This window comes from Sarcophilus harrisii, chromosome 3, assembly GCF_902635505.1.
Source record: "Sarcophilus harrisii chromosome 3, mSarHar1.11, whole genome shotgun sequence".
Taxonomy (NCBI): domain Eukaryota; kingdom Metazoa; phylum Chordata; class Mammalia; order Dasyuromorphia; family Dasyuridae; genus Sarcophilus; species Sarcophilus harrisii.
The window spans coordinates 173,018,026-173,038,666 of NC_045428.1; the positions used below are offsets into that span (position 1 = coordinate 173,018,026).

At 34.4% G+C, this 20,641-nt stretch overlaps 2 protein-coding genes across 7 annotated transcripts in view; one reads left to right on the plus strand and one right to left on the minus strand.

The window, feature by feature from the left end:
• The window catches only part of FHL2 (four and a half LIM domains 2), a 96,909-nt gene extending 77,487 nt beyond the window's left edge, over positions 1-19,422 (plus strand). For 5 of the 6 annotated variants that reach the window (XM_031958793.1, XM_031958791.1, XM_031958795.1 and 2 more), the window contains 4 exons: positions 1,222-1,396; positions 12,576-12,745; positions 14,262-14,448; positions 15,128-17,326. In XM_031958793.1, coding sequence (XP_031814653.1) covers positions 1,222-1,396; positions 12,576-12,745; positions 14,262-14,448; positions 15,128-15,327 — 732 coding nt within the window. In that variant the 3' untranslated portion in view covers positions 15,328-17,326. Of the gene's footprint in view, positions 1-1,221; positions 1,397-12,575; positions 12,746-14,261; positions 14,449-15,127; positions 17,327-18,647 lie in introns of those variants that run through there. The other variant, XM_023500441.2, reaches the window with a different exon arrangement.
• Positions 1,313-20,641, minus strand: part of C3H2orf49 (chromosome 3 C2orf49 homolog) — a 38,855-nt gene continuing 19,526 nt past the window's right edge. Inside the window, exons 5-6 of the transcript XR_002769889.2 lie at positions 7,372-7,420; positions 1,313-1,414 (exon numbers count right to left, since the gene is read on the minus strand). The gene's annotated coding sequence lies outside the window, so the exon portion shown is untranslated. The remainder of the gene's footprint in view (positions 1,415-7,371; positions 7,421-20,641) is intronic.

Genomic DNA, 20,641 nt, shown 5'->3' on the forward strand with positions numbered 1-20,641 from the left:
GATCTAGAGCTGAATGGGACCTCAGGGGCCATCTAATCCATCCTCTTCATCTTATATTTGAGCAAACTGAGTTTAAGGGAAGCTAGTGTCAGAAGCTAGATTTAAGCCTTGATCTTCTTATACCCTAGCCAGTCCTCTTTTTTCTATATATCTAACTAAGTACCTTCTACATTTGAGAGAGGTAGGGAAAGTGGGTTGCTTTAGGGTACCTTCTTGCACATGGCAGTTTCTCAACATGATTCTTGTTAACAATTCTCAGTAACAGAAATGCCTTGAGAAGGATATTTTTAACAGGCAGCCTCTGCTACTACTGCCTAGTAGCTTGGGTCACCTAGGAAACAGAAGGCATCATGAGAGAACTTGCTGCTAGTTCATCATTCTGTCTCTTCTTCAGTAATAAATTAGTTTCTGGTCAGTTGTGAATAAAAACCCAAAGGAAAAAGTAATGTAAAAAACATCAATCATAAGAGGAAAGCAGGACAGAATAGGATCTGACTTTTTTTATTATGCATTACCTTTTTCAAGAAACTAGAATGCAATTTAATAAATTATCTTTGCTTTTTGGCCCCAAAGAGCTTTAATGGTCCTCTCAAATAAGAAAAATGTATTCTAAATTGTCACCATCACAGTTGTTATCCATCATGAAGACTGATACATTGTTTACTTTAAAAAATGAGGTTTCTAAGTGAAGTTCTGCTTGTTTTTTTTTTTTAAATCCAACTGAGATGCTATTGTTTTTAAATTTTAATTTATTTTTTCAATTAGCAAGTATTTATTTTCCCTCCTTCCCTACCCATACTCATTAAAAAAAATTAAAGCAAACCCACTATAATAAATGTAGTCAAGAAAAAAAACAGATTCCTGCATTGACTATGTCAAAAAAAATTGTCTCATTCTGCATCTTAAATCCATTACTGTTCTGTCACCAGGTCACTACTACCCTTTATCACTGTTCCTCAAGAATGGTTCTTGGTCAATGTGTTGGTCAGAATTAATAGACACTTAAAATGAATAATCTTATTCTCTTTTCAGCAGTCAGGCAGGGATTCAAAAACCCTCCATCAATTTCTATCCTCACCCTGGACATTTGATTGTTTCACATTGGATGTTTGTACTATATATAAACTCCAGTTAGGAACTGTGCCCAGATGTCTTTATCGTTCCTTGACTCTTAATTCTGCCAAATATTCACCATTTTCTTTGTGGTTTGGTTTTCTGCAGGATCTGTCCTACAAGGATCGGCACTGGCATGAGAATTGCTTTCACTGCTTCCAATGCAAGAACTCTCTAGTGGACAAGCCTTTTGCTGCCAAAGATGAGCATCTCCTTTGTACTGAATGCTACTCCAATGAATACTCTTCCAAATGTTCAGAGTGCAAGAAGACAATCATGCCAGGTCAGGACAAGTTGTTTTCTATTTCAGAAAAAGGATTAAATAAAAGAGGATTAATTGAATGCCATCAAGAGAGCAAATGAATGGGTTTAATAATCCTAACATTGTTCCCTTACAAGAAAGTTACCTTGATCTGCCATGTACATTGTCTTTAGTCCAGGGGTATATGCAGATTGACTAGTTACATCTTTTTGCTTACGGTTTTTGATTGCTGAGAAGTAGTTTAAGCACCCAGAAAAAGCAGGTGGGGTTTATTGGGTCATGCTCTTTAGGAACAGTACCTTTACTTAGTGGATGTATGCTTTTCTAGCATATCTAAAGGAATGATCATACCAAGTAACTAATTGTTAAGCATAAGCCATCTAAATACATTTTCATGGTCAGGTTGTTTTCTTTCTTTTATCCTCCACTAACAATTGAATTTTGATGATGAAATCATGTTTATTGATGAGGAAGATGATGAGAGTATTCAGAGGCTGATAAAATTGGATGAAGGTTGGGAGAGGTAACCCTTCCTCCCCCCAAAATCATTACTACTGTGTGAGAGTCAGATTCAAAGTCAAAAGAGTGGTTTCAAGTACTCCCTCTAACATATATTCTGGCTTCATGACTCTGAACAAGTCACTTAACATCTCAGTGTATTAGGTAAGTCTCTAAGACTGTTGGAGAGAAAATGCTAATTTGAATTGATAAAGTTTACTATTTAAATGAAATCACCATCACCCATATCACCACTTCTATGCAACTTTTTTTTTTTTGGCTGAGGCAATGAGGTTACAGGGTCACACAGCTAGGAAGTATTAAATGTCTGAGGTCATATTTGAACTCAGGTCCTCCTGACTTCAAGGCCACTGTGCCACCTAGCTGCCCTCTATTCAACTTTTACCAACATAGACTAGACTTTCAGACATAATACCAATCAGAGTAAATTTTGAAAAACCTTAGAGCCATGAGAGAAATCATTACATCTGTCCTGCCTTTGGTCAGCAGGCATCAAAATTAAGATTGCTTCAGCAATGATAAGGGGAATCTTTAAAAAACTTGACTTAGAACATTTTCCATAAAGCTGGACTTTGGCTGAGGGATGCTAGGAAAGGCCAGGGAACTGCTGACTGGGTCCCATTCACTAAGGGTTTGAGCTAAAGATGACTAATAATTTAGCGTGGAAGGTTTGTAATCAGTAAAGACAGATGATTGCTAAAATAACCTTTCCTCTTCTCTTTGGTCTACATGGATAAGGAGAAAGCCCCTTTACTCTCTTATGGAAGTTCAAAGGAAAGAAAACAAATTAAATTAAGAAGGAAGGTAGAATTATCTCTCTCTATATAAAATCTATTTATATACATATATAACATCTATAAGATATAGACTCAGTTCAGAGAAGATGTTTCTTCAATATGAGTCTGAACTCTCTGATACTTGGCCATATGTTGTTAATTCCCTATATTCCAAAATGCTGGTGAACTCATCAGAAATTTCCTGTAAATGTCCCTGAGCAAGTAGTCAAGATGAAATCCAGCTCCCTGGGAATTCACCAATTCAGAGGATCCCCAAATCACTTCTTATAACAGAAGAAATTTTCTGATGCCAAATGACATTGAGATTCTACAACCTCTTTAAAATTTTCAGTCCAACATGAGTCTTTCCAACAATGAGATAGATGACTGAAGCTAGTTCCAATAATCTTGTGATGAAGAGAGCCATCTATACCCAGAGAGAGGAATGTGGGAACTGAGTGTGGACCACAACATAGCACTTTCACTTTTTTTGTTGTTGTTTGCATTTTGTTTTCTTTTTTGATTTGATTTTTCTTGTGCAGCAAGATTATTGTATAAATATGTATACATATGTTGGTTTTAATATATATTTTAACATATTTGACATATAATGGATTACTTGGCATTTAGGAGATGGGGTGGGGGAAGGAGAAGAAAATTTGGAATACAACGTTTTGCAAGGGTCAATGTTGAAAAATTATCCATGCATATGTTTTGAAAATAAAAAGCTTTAATTAAAAAGAAAAAAAGAAAACTCATTCCAAAATTCAATAATTTACTATGGTCATATAATTTTCCTTGTTCTTGTCTGAGATGCTGTTTCAAAAGTTGAAAGCAACTTCCTCTTACTATGAGAAACCCAAGACAGAAATAATAATTTCATACCTGTGGTATGAAAACCCTCGGTTTTTTTCCTTCTAAAAGAGAGAGGGGAAGACATATCTCTTTTTGGCTTGTACAAACTGTTATAAGGAGAAAGGTTCTATTTGGAAGCTAGTTTCATAATGATAATATCCATTAAGCATTCATTTGATTCTTATCTTTTAAAAAATAGTTTTTCTCAGTCTAAATCAAACAGATTTCCATGTGGAAGAGATTTGCTTTCAAACATTCATCTTACAAATAAGTGTTTTCCAGTATTTCCCAAATATAGCCAGGTAGAGCCAGAATGTCTGTATCATATTTGTAGAAATATTTGAGGTTTTGTGAGCAGTTATAGTTAGTGTTTAGTGTGCTGTCAAAATAGAAGTCTGTATGTACTTTTATGTACTTTTAGACTGGTTCCAAATGAAACTTTTTACTTATAGATTCAGGTCAAGGTTATTTGAATTTTGATTTTGATTCAGTTTTTCCATTCCCTGACCTCAAAAAAAAGAGGGGGGGAGATCTGAAGATTCCCAGGAACCCTTTAATTAAAGTTTCTTGGCATATTTACTTTACATCTAATCCAATATTTTCTGAATTTGATTATCATTATGAATACCATAAAAAATTGATGAACATTTATGGAGTACTTACTAGAAGCAAGGAACCATACTTTATGCTGGGAATAAAAAGAGTTCTATGAAATAGGAGTCCCTTCCATCAAGGAATGGTTAATTATCTAACCGTTTCCCTTAGTTGTTAGTGCTATTTCTCACCTATTCAAATTTGTGTACATATTATATTCCCCTCAATTTTTCTCAAAATAATGTGAAATTCCTTGGTGTGTGGGGATGGAGGGGAAGGAAAGAGATTCAGTAGTGGTTTGGTTGTGGGTTTTTTTTTTCCCAGTACTGTCCAATTTTTCATGAGCCCATTTAAGATTTTCTTGGCAGAAATATTGTAGGGTTTGCCATTTTCTTCTCTAGCTCATTTTACAGATGAGGCCACTGAAGCAATCAAGGTTAAAGGACTTGACCAGAATCACACAACTAGTAAATATCTGAGGCTAGATCTGAACTCAGGAAGATAAGTCTTTCTGACTCCAGGCCTGACAATCTAGTCTCTGTAACACCTAACTGCCCAAGATACCCCAAAGGAAAGAGAATTTTTGTTATTTCTTTTATCTTTGCAATCCTAACACATAGTAGGCATTTTATGAAATGTCTGTTGGATTAGATTGAAAGTTGCAGAGTAAGTGCTTTTTTTTTTTGCCCTGGTAAAGGGATTCTTTACCCAAAGCTCCTTAAACCAATGAAATCACAGGTTTGATAAAATACATAAATAAGATAATAATAACACTATATAAACAGCATGTCACAGGAGATAAAGTAAGCCAGAGAGTCAGGAATATATGTGTTCAAATTCTATAACTGACAAACACTAGCCATATGACCATGTGTAAATCTTTTAAATTCTCAGACCCTCAGGTGACTTTTGAAAATTAAAACTATAGAGGAATTGTTGATTTTTTAATGGAAGGAATTTCTACACCAGAAGATCCTCAGATATTATCTCCCCTTCCCCCCCAAAAAAAACCCCACACATCTATCTGGACCAAAAGTAATTAAGACTACAAAATGGCATGTGATAAACACCAAATAAATGATGTTAGTGTTCAGAGGACAGAGAAATCACTGTGAGGTAGAATGACCTGAAGGGTACCAGTAAGTATTTAACAAGCAGTTACCCTCCCCTCCAAAAAAGTACATATACTTTTAAGTGTAGTCTGAATTAGTAATATTTTCTCCATCACTTTCTTAAGTCTAAGCAATCAAAAAACAGCAAATCAACCTTTTACGTATATTGTTTGTCACTTTCCAAGGTATAAATACACTGAAAATATTAAAATTGGATTTCACATGGATTAGGGCACCAGTCAGGAGAACTTGAGTTCAAATCCGGCCTCAGAAGCTTAATGCTTCTTAGCTATGTGACCCTGGGCAAATCATTTAACCCCAGTTGTCTCAGGAAAAAAAAAAAAATTATTTTGGTGATTTCACCAGAACAGTTTGAACTGAGTCCAGTTTCCTCACTTGTTGAAGGTGAAGGATATCCCAAAAATCACTTCATCCTGGGCTTGGATAGCTGGGATAGTGAGATATTTCTTTCAATGCCTAAAACAACATTTCTTATGTAGTAGACATTTGGCAAATGTTTTGACAATAGATCAATGAAGAACTGAGCTTTGTGTAAGGAAATGGTAGAATTTAAGGCAAGAAAAGTGAAATGAGTAGAACCAGGACAACATTGTACATACAATGACAGCAACATTGTACAATGATCAACTATAAATAAGTTAGTTATTCCCAGTAGTACAGTGATCCAAGATAAGTCCAAAAGACTCATGAGGAAAATTGCTACTCCCATCCAGAGAAAGAACTCATTAAGTCTGAAGATAAAAGCATACTATTTTTACTTTCTTTGGGGTTTATTATTTTTTGGGGGAGGGTATTTTTTTCTTTTGATCTGTTTTGTCTTACTACATGATTAATAGGAAGAGAGTTTAGAACTCAAAATTTTCAAATGAATGTTAAAATTTTTCTTTACATGTAAATAGAATATAAGACAAGAGAGGTAAACTGAGACCAGAATACAGAGAACTATTCTGAGGTTGGATTTTATTTTCTAGGTAGTAGGAAGACACTGAAGATATTACTAAAACCCAAGAATGATGTCAATATACAAAAAATTAACCTTGTAGTAATGTGTAGAATAGATGGAAAAAGTTTAATATAAGGAAATGCAATAGTATAAAATGAAATAATTGTGAGGGCTCTAATTGAGGTAGTAGGAATGAGAATAGGAAGGTCAGCACAGAACTGAGGAAAAAATATTAAAGAACTACCCCAAGGTTTGTTGATGACAGAAGATGGGAAAATTAGGGATAATTTCAAAGTATATGTAAACCTGGATGTTTAGGTGAATGTTGGTACTCCTAAGAGAAACAGGAAGTTGAGAGAAGCAGCTGTTTTAGGAGAGAAAGATTGTTTTGTTTTCAGACATATTGAGTTTAACATGATAGCAAGATATCTAAATAGGGATGCACAAGAAATGAATTAAAATGTTAAACTGGAAGACAGGTAAGACTAAGGCTGAAGATATAATTTCGAGAATTGTCCATATTTATAGAAATGATGACTGAAGCTATTAGAATGGATAAAATCTCAAGGGAAAAGAGTATATGTGAGAGTTCTTTGTTTAGTGGTGACACTACAAGACAGAGAAAATATATTTCCTGCCTGAAATTATTACTATGTTTCTTTATGACTATGTTCTAAAAATGTACAAAATGCTTTCCTCAGAACAATTCTGAGTCAGAAAGAATGAATGATAGCCCTATTTCAAAAGTAAGAAAACAGAGGTTCAGAGAAGGTGATATATATAATATAAATAAATTAGCCAGTCACATAACTAGCCAATGCCAGGGGTAAGTTTCAAATCTAAGTCCTTAGCCAATGTCAGGGCTAAGTTTCAAGCCCAAGTCCTTCTTGATTCCAAGTAGAGGGTTGCTTCCCATTAGGCCATATCTCTTCTCTAATTCATGTTAAAGGGAATGGTCCATACACAATATGGGCTATCCCAGAATGCATCTGAATATTTAAATCATAAAATTTGAGAACTGAATGGGCTTTAATGGTTATTATGCTAACATCTTCATTTCACAAATGACAGGTGCTTTTGACTTGATTTTTACAGAAGAAGAAACTGAGGTCCAGAATGTTGAAGTGACAGAATACACACACAGTATGATACAGGAGAAACTGCATAACTACTCACCTCCTAGTTTGCTTCTTTTTTCCCTGTACCACAGAGAATAATCTTCCACCTAGGAAGGATAGACATAAAATTTTTAAGAGGAATATGAAAAAAAAGTCTTGTCTCCTCATTTATCAGCTCTTGATGAATTTGTCGTCTTAACTTGAAGGCACAGTGGTAAAGATAGAACTAGACTAGGAACAAGACTTGTGTTCAAATCTCATTTCTGATACTGTGTGACCATAAGCAAATCATTTAATTTCCTGGCCCTCAGTTTCATTATTTGTAAAATGAGAGAATTGGACTAGATATGGCCTCTAAGATTCCTTCCTGAATCTATATCTATCATCTTGTGACCTTGGGAGAGAATGTAGCAGGCATGGAGAGAGAATCCTTCTGAATCCTTCAAATTATGCCCCAGCCTGGCAAAATTCTAAAATAAGTTTTTAAAAGTATGTAAGCCCTATTAAGGAAGACTGAGGCTGAGGTTAGTAGATTGAGTGAACTTGGGAGTTTTGGCTAAAGTATGACTAAAATTGAGTAGATGACAAACACTAAGTTTGTCAGAAATATGGAGAAACCCCAGGAGCAAAGAGGCACCACGCTGGCTAAGAAAGGTCAGGCTTACAATGGAAATGGAGCAGGTCAAACAAAACTTCCATGCATATCAGCAGTAGAGTAAGGGTCACAAATAGTTACTGAACTTCTAAATTGGGTGAGTTAGAGAAACTCCAAAACAACAAACAAACAAAAAAGTTTATGAACATTAAAAAGAGAGAAGAATTTTTATTAAGAATATTCCATATCTATTTAACTTCATTTTTCTTTTTGGCAGAGTTATTAGACTTGTAGATGTCAAAAATACATGAGATATAATATGCTTATATTTCAACATGACATTTGAGAAAATCTCTCATGATATTTCTGGTGGACAAAGGTAGAAAAAATGGGCCGGTTACATCTTTAGTTACGTAAATTCAGAACTGATTGAAAAACTGGATGAAAAGAATGTTGATAAGTAGATTGATGTTAGCCAGGAGAGGAAGTGTCTAATGGAGTACCCCCAGAGATTTCTCCTTGGTCCTGCTTCATTCAATGCATTTTGTTTTAACTTGGATAAAGGCGTATATATGGTCTATTTGTGAGTCTCACAAAGTTGGAAAGAATAGTTAAACATGTTGAGTGAAAGAATTAGAATCAAAAAAAATCCTGGATAAACTAGAATCAACATTCTGAATCTAATAAAACATCACTTAAAAGATATAAATGTAAAGTTCTTAACTTGAGTTAAAAAAAACTAACCACATGAGTGTGATATGGGAAAGACATGAATGTAAAGCAGCTCATTAAAAAGGCTTTTAGGAATTTAGTGAATTTTGAGCTCAAATGAGTGTGTGTGGTATGGGAACCCCCAAATTAAAAAACGTTCTTGGCCTGGATTAAGTTTCAACAGTTCTGAAATAGGCTAATCATACTTTATGCTGGTCAAATTCATCTTTAATATTGAAAAAATATTAGTGTAGTAGTATATTGAATAATATACTTTAAGAAGGATAATACAAAGCTGGAGTACAGAAGCCAAATGTGTCCTTACCTTTGACTTTTCTGTTATTCCCTAATTGCCATTGTGTTTTGGTGGAGTTTACACTTATCGGGTTTTCAGATAACTTTTCAATTATCCATACACTGAGGAATAATGGAATCACAAAAATTATTTTTTCCAATCACCATGTAATTGGAGTTGTTAAGTGAAACCTAAGACCTGAACTCATGATATGTCATAATGTAAAACAAAATTTCAAAATTAGGAGATTTAGTTCCAATTGTATTTGACTACTTTGTGACCCCATTTTAGGATTTTCTCAGCAAAGATCCTAGAGTGTTTTGCCATTTTCTTCTCCAGTTCATTTTACAGATGAAAAAGTGAGGCAAACAGGATTAAGTAATTTACCGTGGGTCATATATGTAGTAAGTATTTGAGGTCAGATTTAAATTCCAGAAGATGAATCTTATTGACTCCATACTGGGCATTCTAACTGCTCCTTAGAGATCATCAATTTGTTTGATTCTTTTGACTTCTGTATCTGCTCTGATGTATATGCTCCCAAAGGCACAGTCACACAGATCTCACCATTTCCCAAAACTATTTGATTTCCATGACGATGAATTCCAAGATCGTCTCTGATCATTCTTAACACTCTGTTTTCCCAGTCTGTTATTTCTTGACCCTATAGATAGAGAATTTAGAACTTGGATCCCTTGCGTCTTTCCCCATAATTCATTCATTCCCTATCAGTTCTCGCTCCTATCACATCCCTTCTTCTTTTCTATTCCTGAACTGCTGAACACTGATAGTCAAAGTCAGACACTATATCACACAAATAAAAATATAGGGGTGTGTGTGTGTGTGTGTGTGTGTGTGTGTGTGTCTCTGTGTGTGTGTGTGTTTGTATACTAAGATCTCTTTATCTTTTCTGACCCTGCCAATCCCTCAAGTTACCAAACTTTTATCTCTCCTTCCTTTCTCACTGCCAAATTCTTCTAGTTGGCTATATTCATTTTATAACTTTATCACTATATCACACTGATAGAGTGTCTTTTATAAATTATATATAAATATATAAAATATATATATATATAAATATATAAAATATATATTATTTAAGTTGGGCTCTTGCTGGTGTATGGCAAGCTTTTTATTTACTCTTCACTGATTGAATGTGTACTATGTTTGTTCCCTGAAGTACCATTTTGACTGAGAAATTTTTCAAAATTGTCTCTCTCCTCAAGTTCCCAGTGCTTTCTTGTAAGCATTTAATTAATGAGGAATTGAAGTGAATACCACCCCAACTATTTTCTTACAACAGATGACTTTATCTCATACTTTACTAAAAAAATTAGACCATCTGTAATGAATTTCCTACTTTTTAAATCATTCTATATCTTCAACTGTCCTTCTTTTTCCAGGATCTAAGAAAAGAGGTGCCTTTTTTTTTTTCAATGTTCTTGTGCCTAACCCTTTCCAATTCTTCCAAAAGTTCATTCTATTGAATTCTATTTTCTCCCTTTCAAATGGCTTCTTCTCTTCTAAGACGTGTGTGTGTGTGTGTGTGTGTGTGTGTGTGTGTGTATTAAGATCTCATTGATCTTCCTGACCCTGCCAGTCCCTTAAATTACCAAACTTTTAACTCTCCTTCCTTTCACTGCCAAATTCTTCTACTTGGCGATATTAATTTACTTCTCAGTCCCTTACCATCTTGCTTCTAAATCTTTCCAAGGTTACCAAAGATCTCTTAGATGGTAAACCTAATGGTCTTTTCTTGGCCCTCATCTTTTTTATTTTTCTGAAATATCTGAATATTGTTAACTACTGTTTTCTTTTCCCTTGGGTTCCATAACACTATTTTCTTTTAGTTCTCTTACCTATCTGACTATTCCTTTTCAGGTTCTATTGCTGGTTAATGATTTATTGCTAAACCAAGGGTATTCCTTAGAGCTTCTTCCAAGAACCTTTGCTCTTTCTCTGTGTACTCTCTTTGTGATGTTATTGGCTTGTTCAATCTTCCTCTCTACACAGATTTTTCCCAAAGCTACATAACCACCCGTTTTTCTTGTGAATTCCAGTCCTGCAACACTAATTATCTGATGATGAAAATATCTTGAGTCTATAAAGTATCCTCAATTTGCAAAGCATTTTATATTATCTCATTTACCATTTATTTATCCCACTTGATCTTCACAAAAACCCTATGAGGCAGTTGCTATTACTACCATAATTGATATTGAATTTCATTGATAAGAAGTCTGAAGCTGAGAGAAGTTAAGTGTTTTGTCCAGGGTGACATAGCTAGTAAATTTCCAAGAAAGGATTTGAACTCAGGTTTTCCTGATGCCAAGTCCAACACTTCACTCTGCCACCTAGATGTCTATTCCCATTTCCACCTGAATGTCTAATCAGCATCTTTAGGGAAAAAAAAAAACTTTACCTCCCTAAAATAGATTTCAACATCTGTCCTGTTATGTGCTTCTCTCAAAATTTCCTTTTGTCTATTGTGACCACCACCAACCATCCTCTTTCCAGTCACCCAGGATGATAACGTCGGAGTCAACTGAAGCCATCTCCCTAAAGTACTTTGTAAACCTTAAAGAGCTATATAAAAATCATGTAAATATAAATTTATAAATGTGTGTTTATATAATAATATTTTTATAGTAAAACATAAAATAGCTGTTGCTTATTCTAGGGGCTTCTCTCTCACACTCTTTGATACCTTTTGCAAAATCCTAGTGGTTCTATCCTCGTGACATATCTTGAAATGTCTTCTCTCATTCATATCAGCCATTACCCTGATTCATAATCTTATTATTTCTCCCCTAGATTACTGACATAATTTCTTGATTGATGGCATGTGTGATATTCTTATATATTGTATGTAATATCCATGTGATATTTTTACATGAAACATTTATACAGGATTAATGATATGTTACATTATATTATACATCTCATATCACATATTTATAGCTAGAAGGACCTTAAAGATCACCTATTCATTTCATAGATTTCATTCCAATTCAAGAAAATATACCTACAGTAAGCATCTATGATGTGCAAGGCGCTGTCTTGGAGGATAAGAGAACAAAAGTGATACTGTCCCATGCTTCAAGGAGCTTGGGTTATACTTAAAACAGAATATGAGAAAAAAAATTACCTTCTCAGGGTAAACGCTTTTAGATGCAGAAAGTGAAATACATAAAATTACAAAAACACCAATTATTAAGATCTTCTATTTTGGATTGTCTGATATCATAGCAATCAAAAACTTAGAACAAGTATCACAACTTGGTTTAAATAGCTAATTTTGAAGAGCAATGTATCAAATTCAAATAGAAACAGACCACTAAAATATACATAAGGATTCTGAAGTGGCATATTGCACTTTGGAGTGTTGTGAGCAGCACTGTGGCCTGTGGTCTGGTGTTTGAAAATTGTAAGACTAACCATCTTCTCTTCTCTCGGATATACTCATAAAAAACTGTACTTCCCAAAAAGTAGCAGGGATACTTTACTGACAACTCAAGTTGTGCCTGTAGAGCACATAAGTACTGTTGAAGATGTGGTCCCTAAATCAGTGAGTCTTTCATGGTAAAGACCTCAGTATTGAAAGCTATGCATTTTTTTTTACATAAAAAAATAATAATTTTGTCATTGGTTCTGATGATAGGTACTCGCAAGATGGAATACAGAGGTAATAGCTGGCATGAGACCTGCTTCATCTGTCATCGCTGCCAGCAGCCAATTGGAACTAAGAGCTTCATTCCTAAGGATGATCAGAACTTCTGCGTGCCATGCTATGAGAAGCAATTTGCAATGCAGTGTGTTCAATGCAAGAAGGTAATTTTTACTCTACTTGAGACATTTCACAATTTTATTAATTTGCTCCCGTGGCTCTTCTTCTGGGGATTCTGGACTTTCCTGGATGATTTTGGTCTTTAACTCAATATAGCATGATTAACATTCCCTGACTTTCATATTATTCCATAATATAATTCTTGAGGAAGGCATACACTATTTACAACCTACCTCCAGTTTCAATTCCACTCCTTTTTGGTACTGATTAAGTCCTTTTTGGGCTCAAATTTAATAGATTTTTAGAGCTGGAAAGGAACTTAAGAATCATAATGTAATCAAAATGAGTTAGCATAAGTGCTTGGCAAACTTTAGAGTACTATATAAATGCTAGATGGTGGTAGTAATAATGATAATGATGATTGTGGTGATAGTAGTAGTAGTAGTGGTAATAATAGTAATAGTAATAGTAGTAGCAGTACTAGTAGTAGTACTGTCAAAATACACAGTAGAAAAAATGCTAGATTTTAAATCAAGAGACTTGGATTTGAGTACTACTACTACTACTGGCACTTAAAAGTGACGTGATCATAGTAAAGATATTTTACCTTAGTTTCCTTATCTGAAAATGGGATTTGTTATTGTTTAGTCATTTTTTCAGTTACGTATAACTTTGTGACCCCATTTAAGGTTTTCTTAGCAAAAATATTGGAGTAGTTTGACATTTGCTTCTCCAGCTCATTTTGCAGATAAGGAAACTGAGGCAAAAAGAGTTAGGTGACTTGCCTAGGGTTTACACAGCTAGTATCTGGAGTCAAATTTGAACTCAGGATCCTAAATTGAGTCACAAAGATGACTGAAACATAACTGAACCTAAAAAGATCAGCAACTCCTCTTTTAAGGAAAAAAAAAAAAAACTTAAGTCTCACAATATTTCAACAATAAAATTAACAAGATCTTTTAAAAAGCTATTTACAATGTTTTCATCACAATGATGAGTTTATTTTTCTAATGAGAGCTAATCTTGTGCTGGCCACCTTCTTTCTCTAGCCCAGCCTAGAAGTACTATAAGCAAAAAAATTCTGGAGTCACCAATATTTCCACCCTAAATCCTGGAATGCAGGGGTACCCTTTATGCTTATATATATAGCCAGCCCCTTCCAGGCAGGGAATGTTTCACTTTTGAATTGTAACCTAGCCCCTAACATAGGACCCTCACAAAGGCATGTAGATTGATTATACTCCCAGACAACAGAATGCTGCAACGTCTTTCTCTAGAAATACTTCAATTGCCCTTTTAAAGCTAAAAAACAAAAACAAACAAAAAAATCCCCCAGAATTAAAAGGAAAATAAAATTGTGTGATGAGGCTACAAGAAGAAAAGGTGAGTTCTATGAAGCAATCTATTAGGGAAATTTCCAAAAATTAACTTATACTTGTGTTGAAAGAATCCTGAAAAGGACTAAACATTGACAACTGAAAAAGTTCATTATTGTGATCAGTTGTCAGGCAATTGTCTTTAAGAAGCTGACCCTATAAAAAGCTTCGTTTTTCATATTAGGCTATTACTACCGGGGGAGTCACTTATAGAGAACAGCCTTGGCATAAAGAATGCTTTGTTTGCACTGAATGCAAGAAGCAGCTGTCTGGACAGCGTTTCACTTCCCGGGATGAGGATGCCTACTGCCTCAACTGCTTCTGTAATTTATATGCCAAGAAGTGTGCTGGATGCACCAACCCCATCAGTGGTAGGTATTTGCTTTGAATTAAGTAGAAAATGCCTATAAATCTGAGGAGGGTCAGTTTATACATGTGTTGACTTAAAACTTTAAAGTACAGCATTTTATAAAATTATTCTGATTTTATTCACTGCCTGAACTTTATTCACCATAGACTAGGGTTCCTTGGACCCTTTGTGTAGTCTGGAACAGTCTAACACTACCATGGTTTGTAACTGGAGGAAATGTTTCAGCTAGAAATAGGTGAAAATAAAGAAGTGATTTTTTTTCTCATCTAGGTTCTTGAATCTCTTAAAATCTATCCCAAGTTAAAAACCCCTGCCATAGTCTAATGTTCTGGGAAAAACACTGTTTTAATCTCTTTGACCTATCCCTTTCCACAGATTGCTAGTCAACTTTAGCTTGTCTAGTCATTTCTAATCTATAAATTCTTTTGTCATGGAGTTTAACTTAATCCAACTTCAAGTTGGATTATTTCCTGCACTACTGTTTATTAACATATGACAAGCACATGAGATAAAAGAAAGCAGGTGATTCTAGATTTGGCAGCTTTACCCCATTGGAACTCCGGTTCAAGGTCAAGTTGACTTTTTTTTAATTATAAGGTGTAGTGGATGTAGAGCTGGTGAGAAAGAAATGGGTTCACATTTCCCTCTCTGACATATATTGAGAATATGACGCTTCTTAGTTCCTCGGTATCCTTCTGAATGGTGGATGGGCTTCAGATCCCAGGTCCAGGTCAATAAAAAAGGAAAAACCAAAAGAACCAAAAAGACCAAAACCAAAAGACCAAAAGAAAAGAAACCTAAAGCTCAGGTAAGTAAGGAAGGAGACTTTTTGGAATTAAAATATAAAGAAAAAGGAATGATGGAATTTATTTTTATTTGAAATTCACCTTCCAATATTTCTTTTTCAGATTTCTTTCTTAATACAAAGATTTCATGATATTGGACAATAAAATATTGAATTCACTACCTCATCTTCATTCCTATTGTAGGAATAATAATATCATCTAGCACTTGGAAGATTTGTAACAATAAGAATAAAGTCTTCTCAGGGCAGCTAGGTGGCACAGTGGATACAGCACCAACTCTGAAGTCAGGAGGACCCAAGTTCAACTTTGAACATTTCCTAACTGTGTGATCCTGGGCAAGTCACTTAACCCCACTTGCTTTAGGAAAAAAAAAAGAATGAATTTGTCTCTAGATAGAAACTAGAAAATTTCATGAAGAGGGAAATTAATTCCAGACTCCTTCCATCCCTTAAGCCTCCTTTGCTATATTCTTTTATTATCAGACTTAGTATGACCAACAGTGGGGTTTCTGGGCTTTTTTATTGGGATGGAAGCTGTATTCTATTTTCTCAAGGTTTGCCCACTGACTCCAGCCTATGGAGCATGGTGAATAAAGTAACACCAAGTATAAAATGACTTCTCCATGACTTCAGTTCAATAAAGTGTTAAAAAGTGGGATAGATTTGAACTCAGAGACTCTCTGGGGGCCTCAGTTTTATTAAAATGAGGGAACTGAAAAAGGAATAAATGAGATTCTATTTGCTCCTTTCTTCTATTCTTCCTCGGTGGAAAGAAAGTGGCTATCAAAGAGAAACCAAAGTAAAAAAGTACTTTGTTTGGCACTTATCTAATGCATTTATTGTAGGATATTGTATATTATATGTTTATGTCTCATTCTCAATTCCATGAGGACAGGAAGAACTGCATATTATCCAAATTCTGTATTTCTTTCAATCAGTCAATAACAATTAACCTAGTCACATTTATTAATTTAGTTACAGCCTCAGTATCTATGATTACACAAAGTAGATACATAATGCTTTTTTTCATTGAATTGAACTCTTAATTTAGGTTTTGCATAACTCAAGGGATGGTTAAATGATTTCAAAACCATTCCTATCTATGTTGTTAGAAAACTTCAAAGTACCTTATAATGATGGTGTTTATATGGACTTGATTTTTTTCAGGATAGCCTCAGTTTCAAGGAAAGAAGGGATACACCTAATGAATTTAATAAAATTTGAAAAAATAATTCTTTGACCATGTATTCTTGGTTTAGAATATATGGTCAATATATGGTCACTCATTTTCATAAAATTCAAATTTTAACAAAATTACTAAGTATTTTGGTTATTAGGTCTTTGTTGGTTATTTATTACAACTCAGTCTAGTTCGTCTTGAGAGATGCCATTCATGAGGGTAAGAAGATATATGTGGAAATGACAGTGATCTTTTATTTAATTTTTAAAATTAATTTTTATATCTTTTTTTACATCATCGTATTTTCTCCAATATCCTAGTATGAGCCCTTTCATATAACAATTAGTATTTTTAAAGATTAAAGAAAAAGGAAATGAAAAAAATCAGTACAATTGATCAATACTTTGAAAAAATCTAAAAACAAATGCAATTTGTGATACCTGTGGACCTTCTATCTCATCAAAGGGGAAGCTTGGGATAATCCTCTCATATCTCTTTTTTTGAACCATGCTTTATATAACTTTAAAACATTTACTTTTGATTTTTCTGTGTGTGTAGTTGTTCTTTCCATGTATATTGTTTTAGTCCTTGTCTATAATGTTTTGACTCTGCTTTACTCTGCATAAGTTTATGTGAAAATACCAAAAAAAAAAAAAAAAAAAAAAAAAAAAAAAAAAAAAAAAGATTTCAATTATTTAAAATCCATTATGAAAGAGTTGTAGAATTTGGATTAATATACTCTAATATAGTAGACTAGAAATAACCAATGGTTTAAATTCACCATAAGCAGCTGATAGTAATATACAAAAACATATACTTATACATAAGTATGTAATATACAAAAACATATACATAAGTATGTATGTACACATATATGTACATATCAGCTAAGTAGAACAGTGGATAGAATGCTGGGCCTGGAATCAGTAAAACTTAGCTATGTCATCCTGAGCAAGTCACTTAATCTTATTTGCCTCTGTTTTCTCATATGTAAAATGAGCTGGAGAAGAAAATGGCAAACCACTCTAGTATCTTTGCCTAGAAAACACTAAATGGGGTCATGAAGAATTGGAGATGATTAAACAACAATCACAATCTGTGTGTGTGTGTATGTCTCATTTTAAGATATGCAAAGAACTTTACATACATTATCTCATTTGATCCCATTTGATCCACATAACAACTCTTGAAGGTAAGTGTTACTATTATTATCATTTTACAAATAGGGAAGGGCCATCCCAGTTGTCTTGACCTACATATCACCACTGGACTTTGGACTCTGGAGGAGAGAATAAGGCAGTTAACTTTACCCAATTATGCCTTACCCAGTTCTCTTGCAAGTCGAGAAAGACATCAGTCTTTTAATTGTCACTGGTCTTTTTTGAGAATGAAGGACAAGCAACAAATAGGGATACTGAAGCAGAGAGCATATAACTAACTTGCTCAGGGTCCCACAGCTACTTGTTATATGGAGTAGAATTTGAACTTGAGTCTTCCTCACTATATATAGGCTCATTGCTCTATCCACTGAGCCAGCTAACTGCCCGAGTTACTCAGCACTAAGGATTCTATGAACCACAGACATTATTCAATAGTGGATTTTTTTTTCCTTAGTAAATAGGGACATTTTGCTTTAAACTACAACCATTTTTCCCCATTAGGAATCCACATATAAAAGCACAGAAGTTATGTCCATTTGGAAATTATAACCAACTATTTTTTTCCAGTTGGTACACAGAATTTCAGAATTAAATGTATTTTTGTGGAGTACCTTTGTCCCCCATCTTTCTCTCCTTTTCAGTTTTTTTTTTCCTGTGTTGTCTTCCTGCCTTAGAAATGTAAACTCTATGGCAGGAACATTCTTTCTTCTATATTTGTATTCTCAGTGCTAAGCACACAGAAAGTGCTTAATAAAAATTTGTTGACTAAATTACTGAATTTAATGTACTTCTTAATACTCTTTCAAGTATACTATTTTTTCTAATGGAGTAATGTTTTTCAGTCACAATCAGTTAATTCCCTCAAAGATCTTTGTAGGAAAGAGACAAATAGAAAAGACCAAGCAGTCAAGCTTAGATGGACTCCATTTCCTTTGAGTAAAAACTAACCCCAGCTATAGGCCATGGATGAACATATCTTCTACTTCACTCATCTCAGTTTAAGTCCCTAGTCAATATGTCTTTACTCCATCTGATGCAAATTTTCCTTTCACCAGGACTTGGAGGAACAAAGTATATCTCTTTTGAAGAACGCCAGTGGCATAATGACTGCTTCAACTGCAAGAAGTGTTCTCTGTCCTTAGTTGGACGTGGTTTCCTCACTGAGAGGGATGATATCCTCTGTCCAGAATGTGGAAAAGATATTTGAAGCTCAAAGCAAGGGGAAAACTATGCTTGCCAAATACATGCATACATACATATATATATATTTTTCTGAAATATGCCTATGTTGTGTACTAGCTTTAATCATCCACATGCAGACTGAGGTTTTGCAGTGGGTTTCACATCTATAAAACTTCTCCCACCCCAGATTGGACAAATTCAGAGGAAACAGCAAATACTTTTTCTTCAAGTTATAGCAGGGGGAATGATTCTGAATTTCTGTAACTGAGGCAGGTCCAAGAGTTGATAGATAATTGATCAATATGAGCTAATTTTCTTACTTTAATCAAACAGATAGTATGATCTGTGCAGGATTTGAAAATCTTTCTAAAATACACAAGTGAATGTTTTGGTAAGGATGCTGTGCATGGACTGTGTAACCACATGTAATACAAGGTATAGAGCAAATTCTTGTGGCTTAGAATGTGTTATATATCAGAACAAAACTTTGTGCCACACACAGTGTGAAATTATGATTAATCACTGAAGGCAGAAGTGTTGTGACACCTCCTGTGTTGCATAACTAGGTGATTGACTGTATCAGTGTTAAATGAAGTTGCATCATGTCTTATCTTTTTCAAAATAATAAAAACTGTCATCCAACAACCTCAAATTTCCCTTTTGTGTTTCTCCCTCAAAATATATTTTGCTTAAAATTTATAGCTTTGTAAAATCAACAGGCATTTACTTTATTTTATATTTTCCCCCAGTTGCATTCATCAAAACACATTTTTTATATTTGTTTTTTTAAGATTTTTGAGTTCTAGGTTCTCTCCCTTGTCCCCACCCACAATTAAGAAACCACATGTGAAGTTATGCAAAACATTTCCATAAAAGTTGTGAAAGAAAACATATATCTCCCATCCTAATTAAAATAAATACCCTCAAAAAAAATTAAGTTAAAAAGAGATAGAAAAGAAAGAATGCTTCAATCTGTATTCAGACACAATAGTTCCTTCTCTGGGTATAGATAGGACTTTTCATCATAAATCTTTCAGAATAGTCGTGGATTATTGAACTATCAACAGGCTTTCAGTGCTAAATTATGCTAACACATACTGAGCTGGGACCACAAAGGAAGACAAAAACAATCCTTGCCCTCAGAATTCATATCCTAATGAGATGAGTGACAACATGCAAATAACTATGTACATAAAAAATATATATACTGATTAAAGTGAAGGTACATTAAGTGGGAAAAACTTGTAGAACATGGAGAAATATTTGGGTGAAAGCAAATGACAGTGATACGTGGTTATAAGTTTAGGTAATTGGGAGGATGTTGTTACCTTCAATTGTAATAAAGAAGCTCACAAGAGTGGGGAGGGTTTATTAGAAGAAATGAGTTCACTTTTGGATATCCGGAGTATAAGATTGATATAGGACATCTAATTCTATTACCTGGATAACTGAAAAGGACTAAGCAACCAATGACTGAAGAGCCAAAGAGGTATAGGAGATAAAAAGGTCCTAAAATCTTTGAAAGAAAGTATTAAGAAATAGTGATGGTATCACAGGCTTTACAGAGACTAAGAAGTTTGAAGTCTGAAAACAGGATATAGATTTAGAGAGCAGTCTCATTAGAGAGCAGTCTCAATTGAATAATGAGGACAGAAACCAGGCTGCAACAAGTTTAGAAGAGAGAGAAAGACGACAAAAAGTGGAAGCACCCTTTATAGATAGCTTTCCTAAGAATTTGAACTATAAAGAGGAGAGATAATCGTGTTTTTTCTTCATGGTGTAGCCAAGAAGATTATTAGTGAGAGAATTGTGATGAAGGAGAGGGAATCTGCTAGACCAATCTCCAACAAGATGAAATGGGATCAGG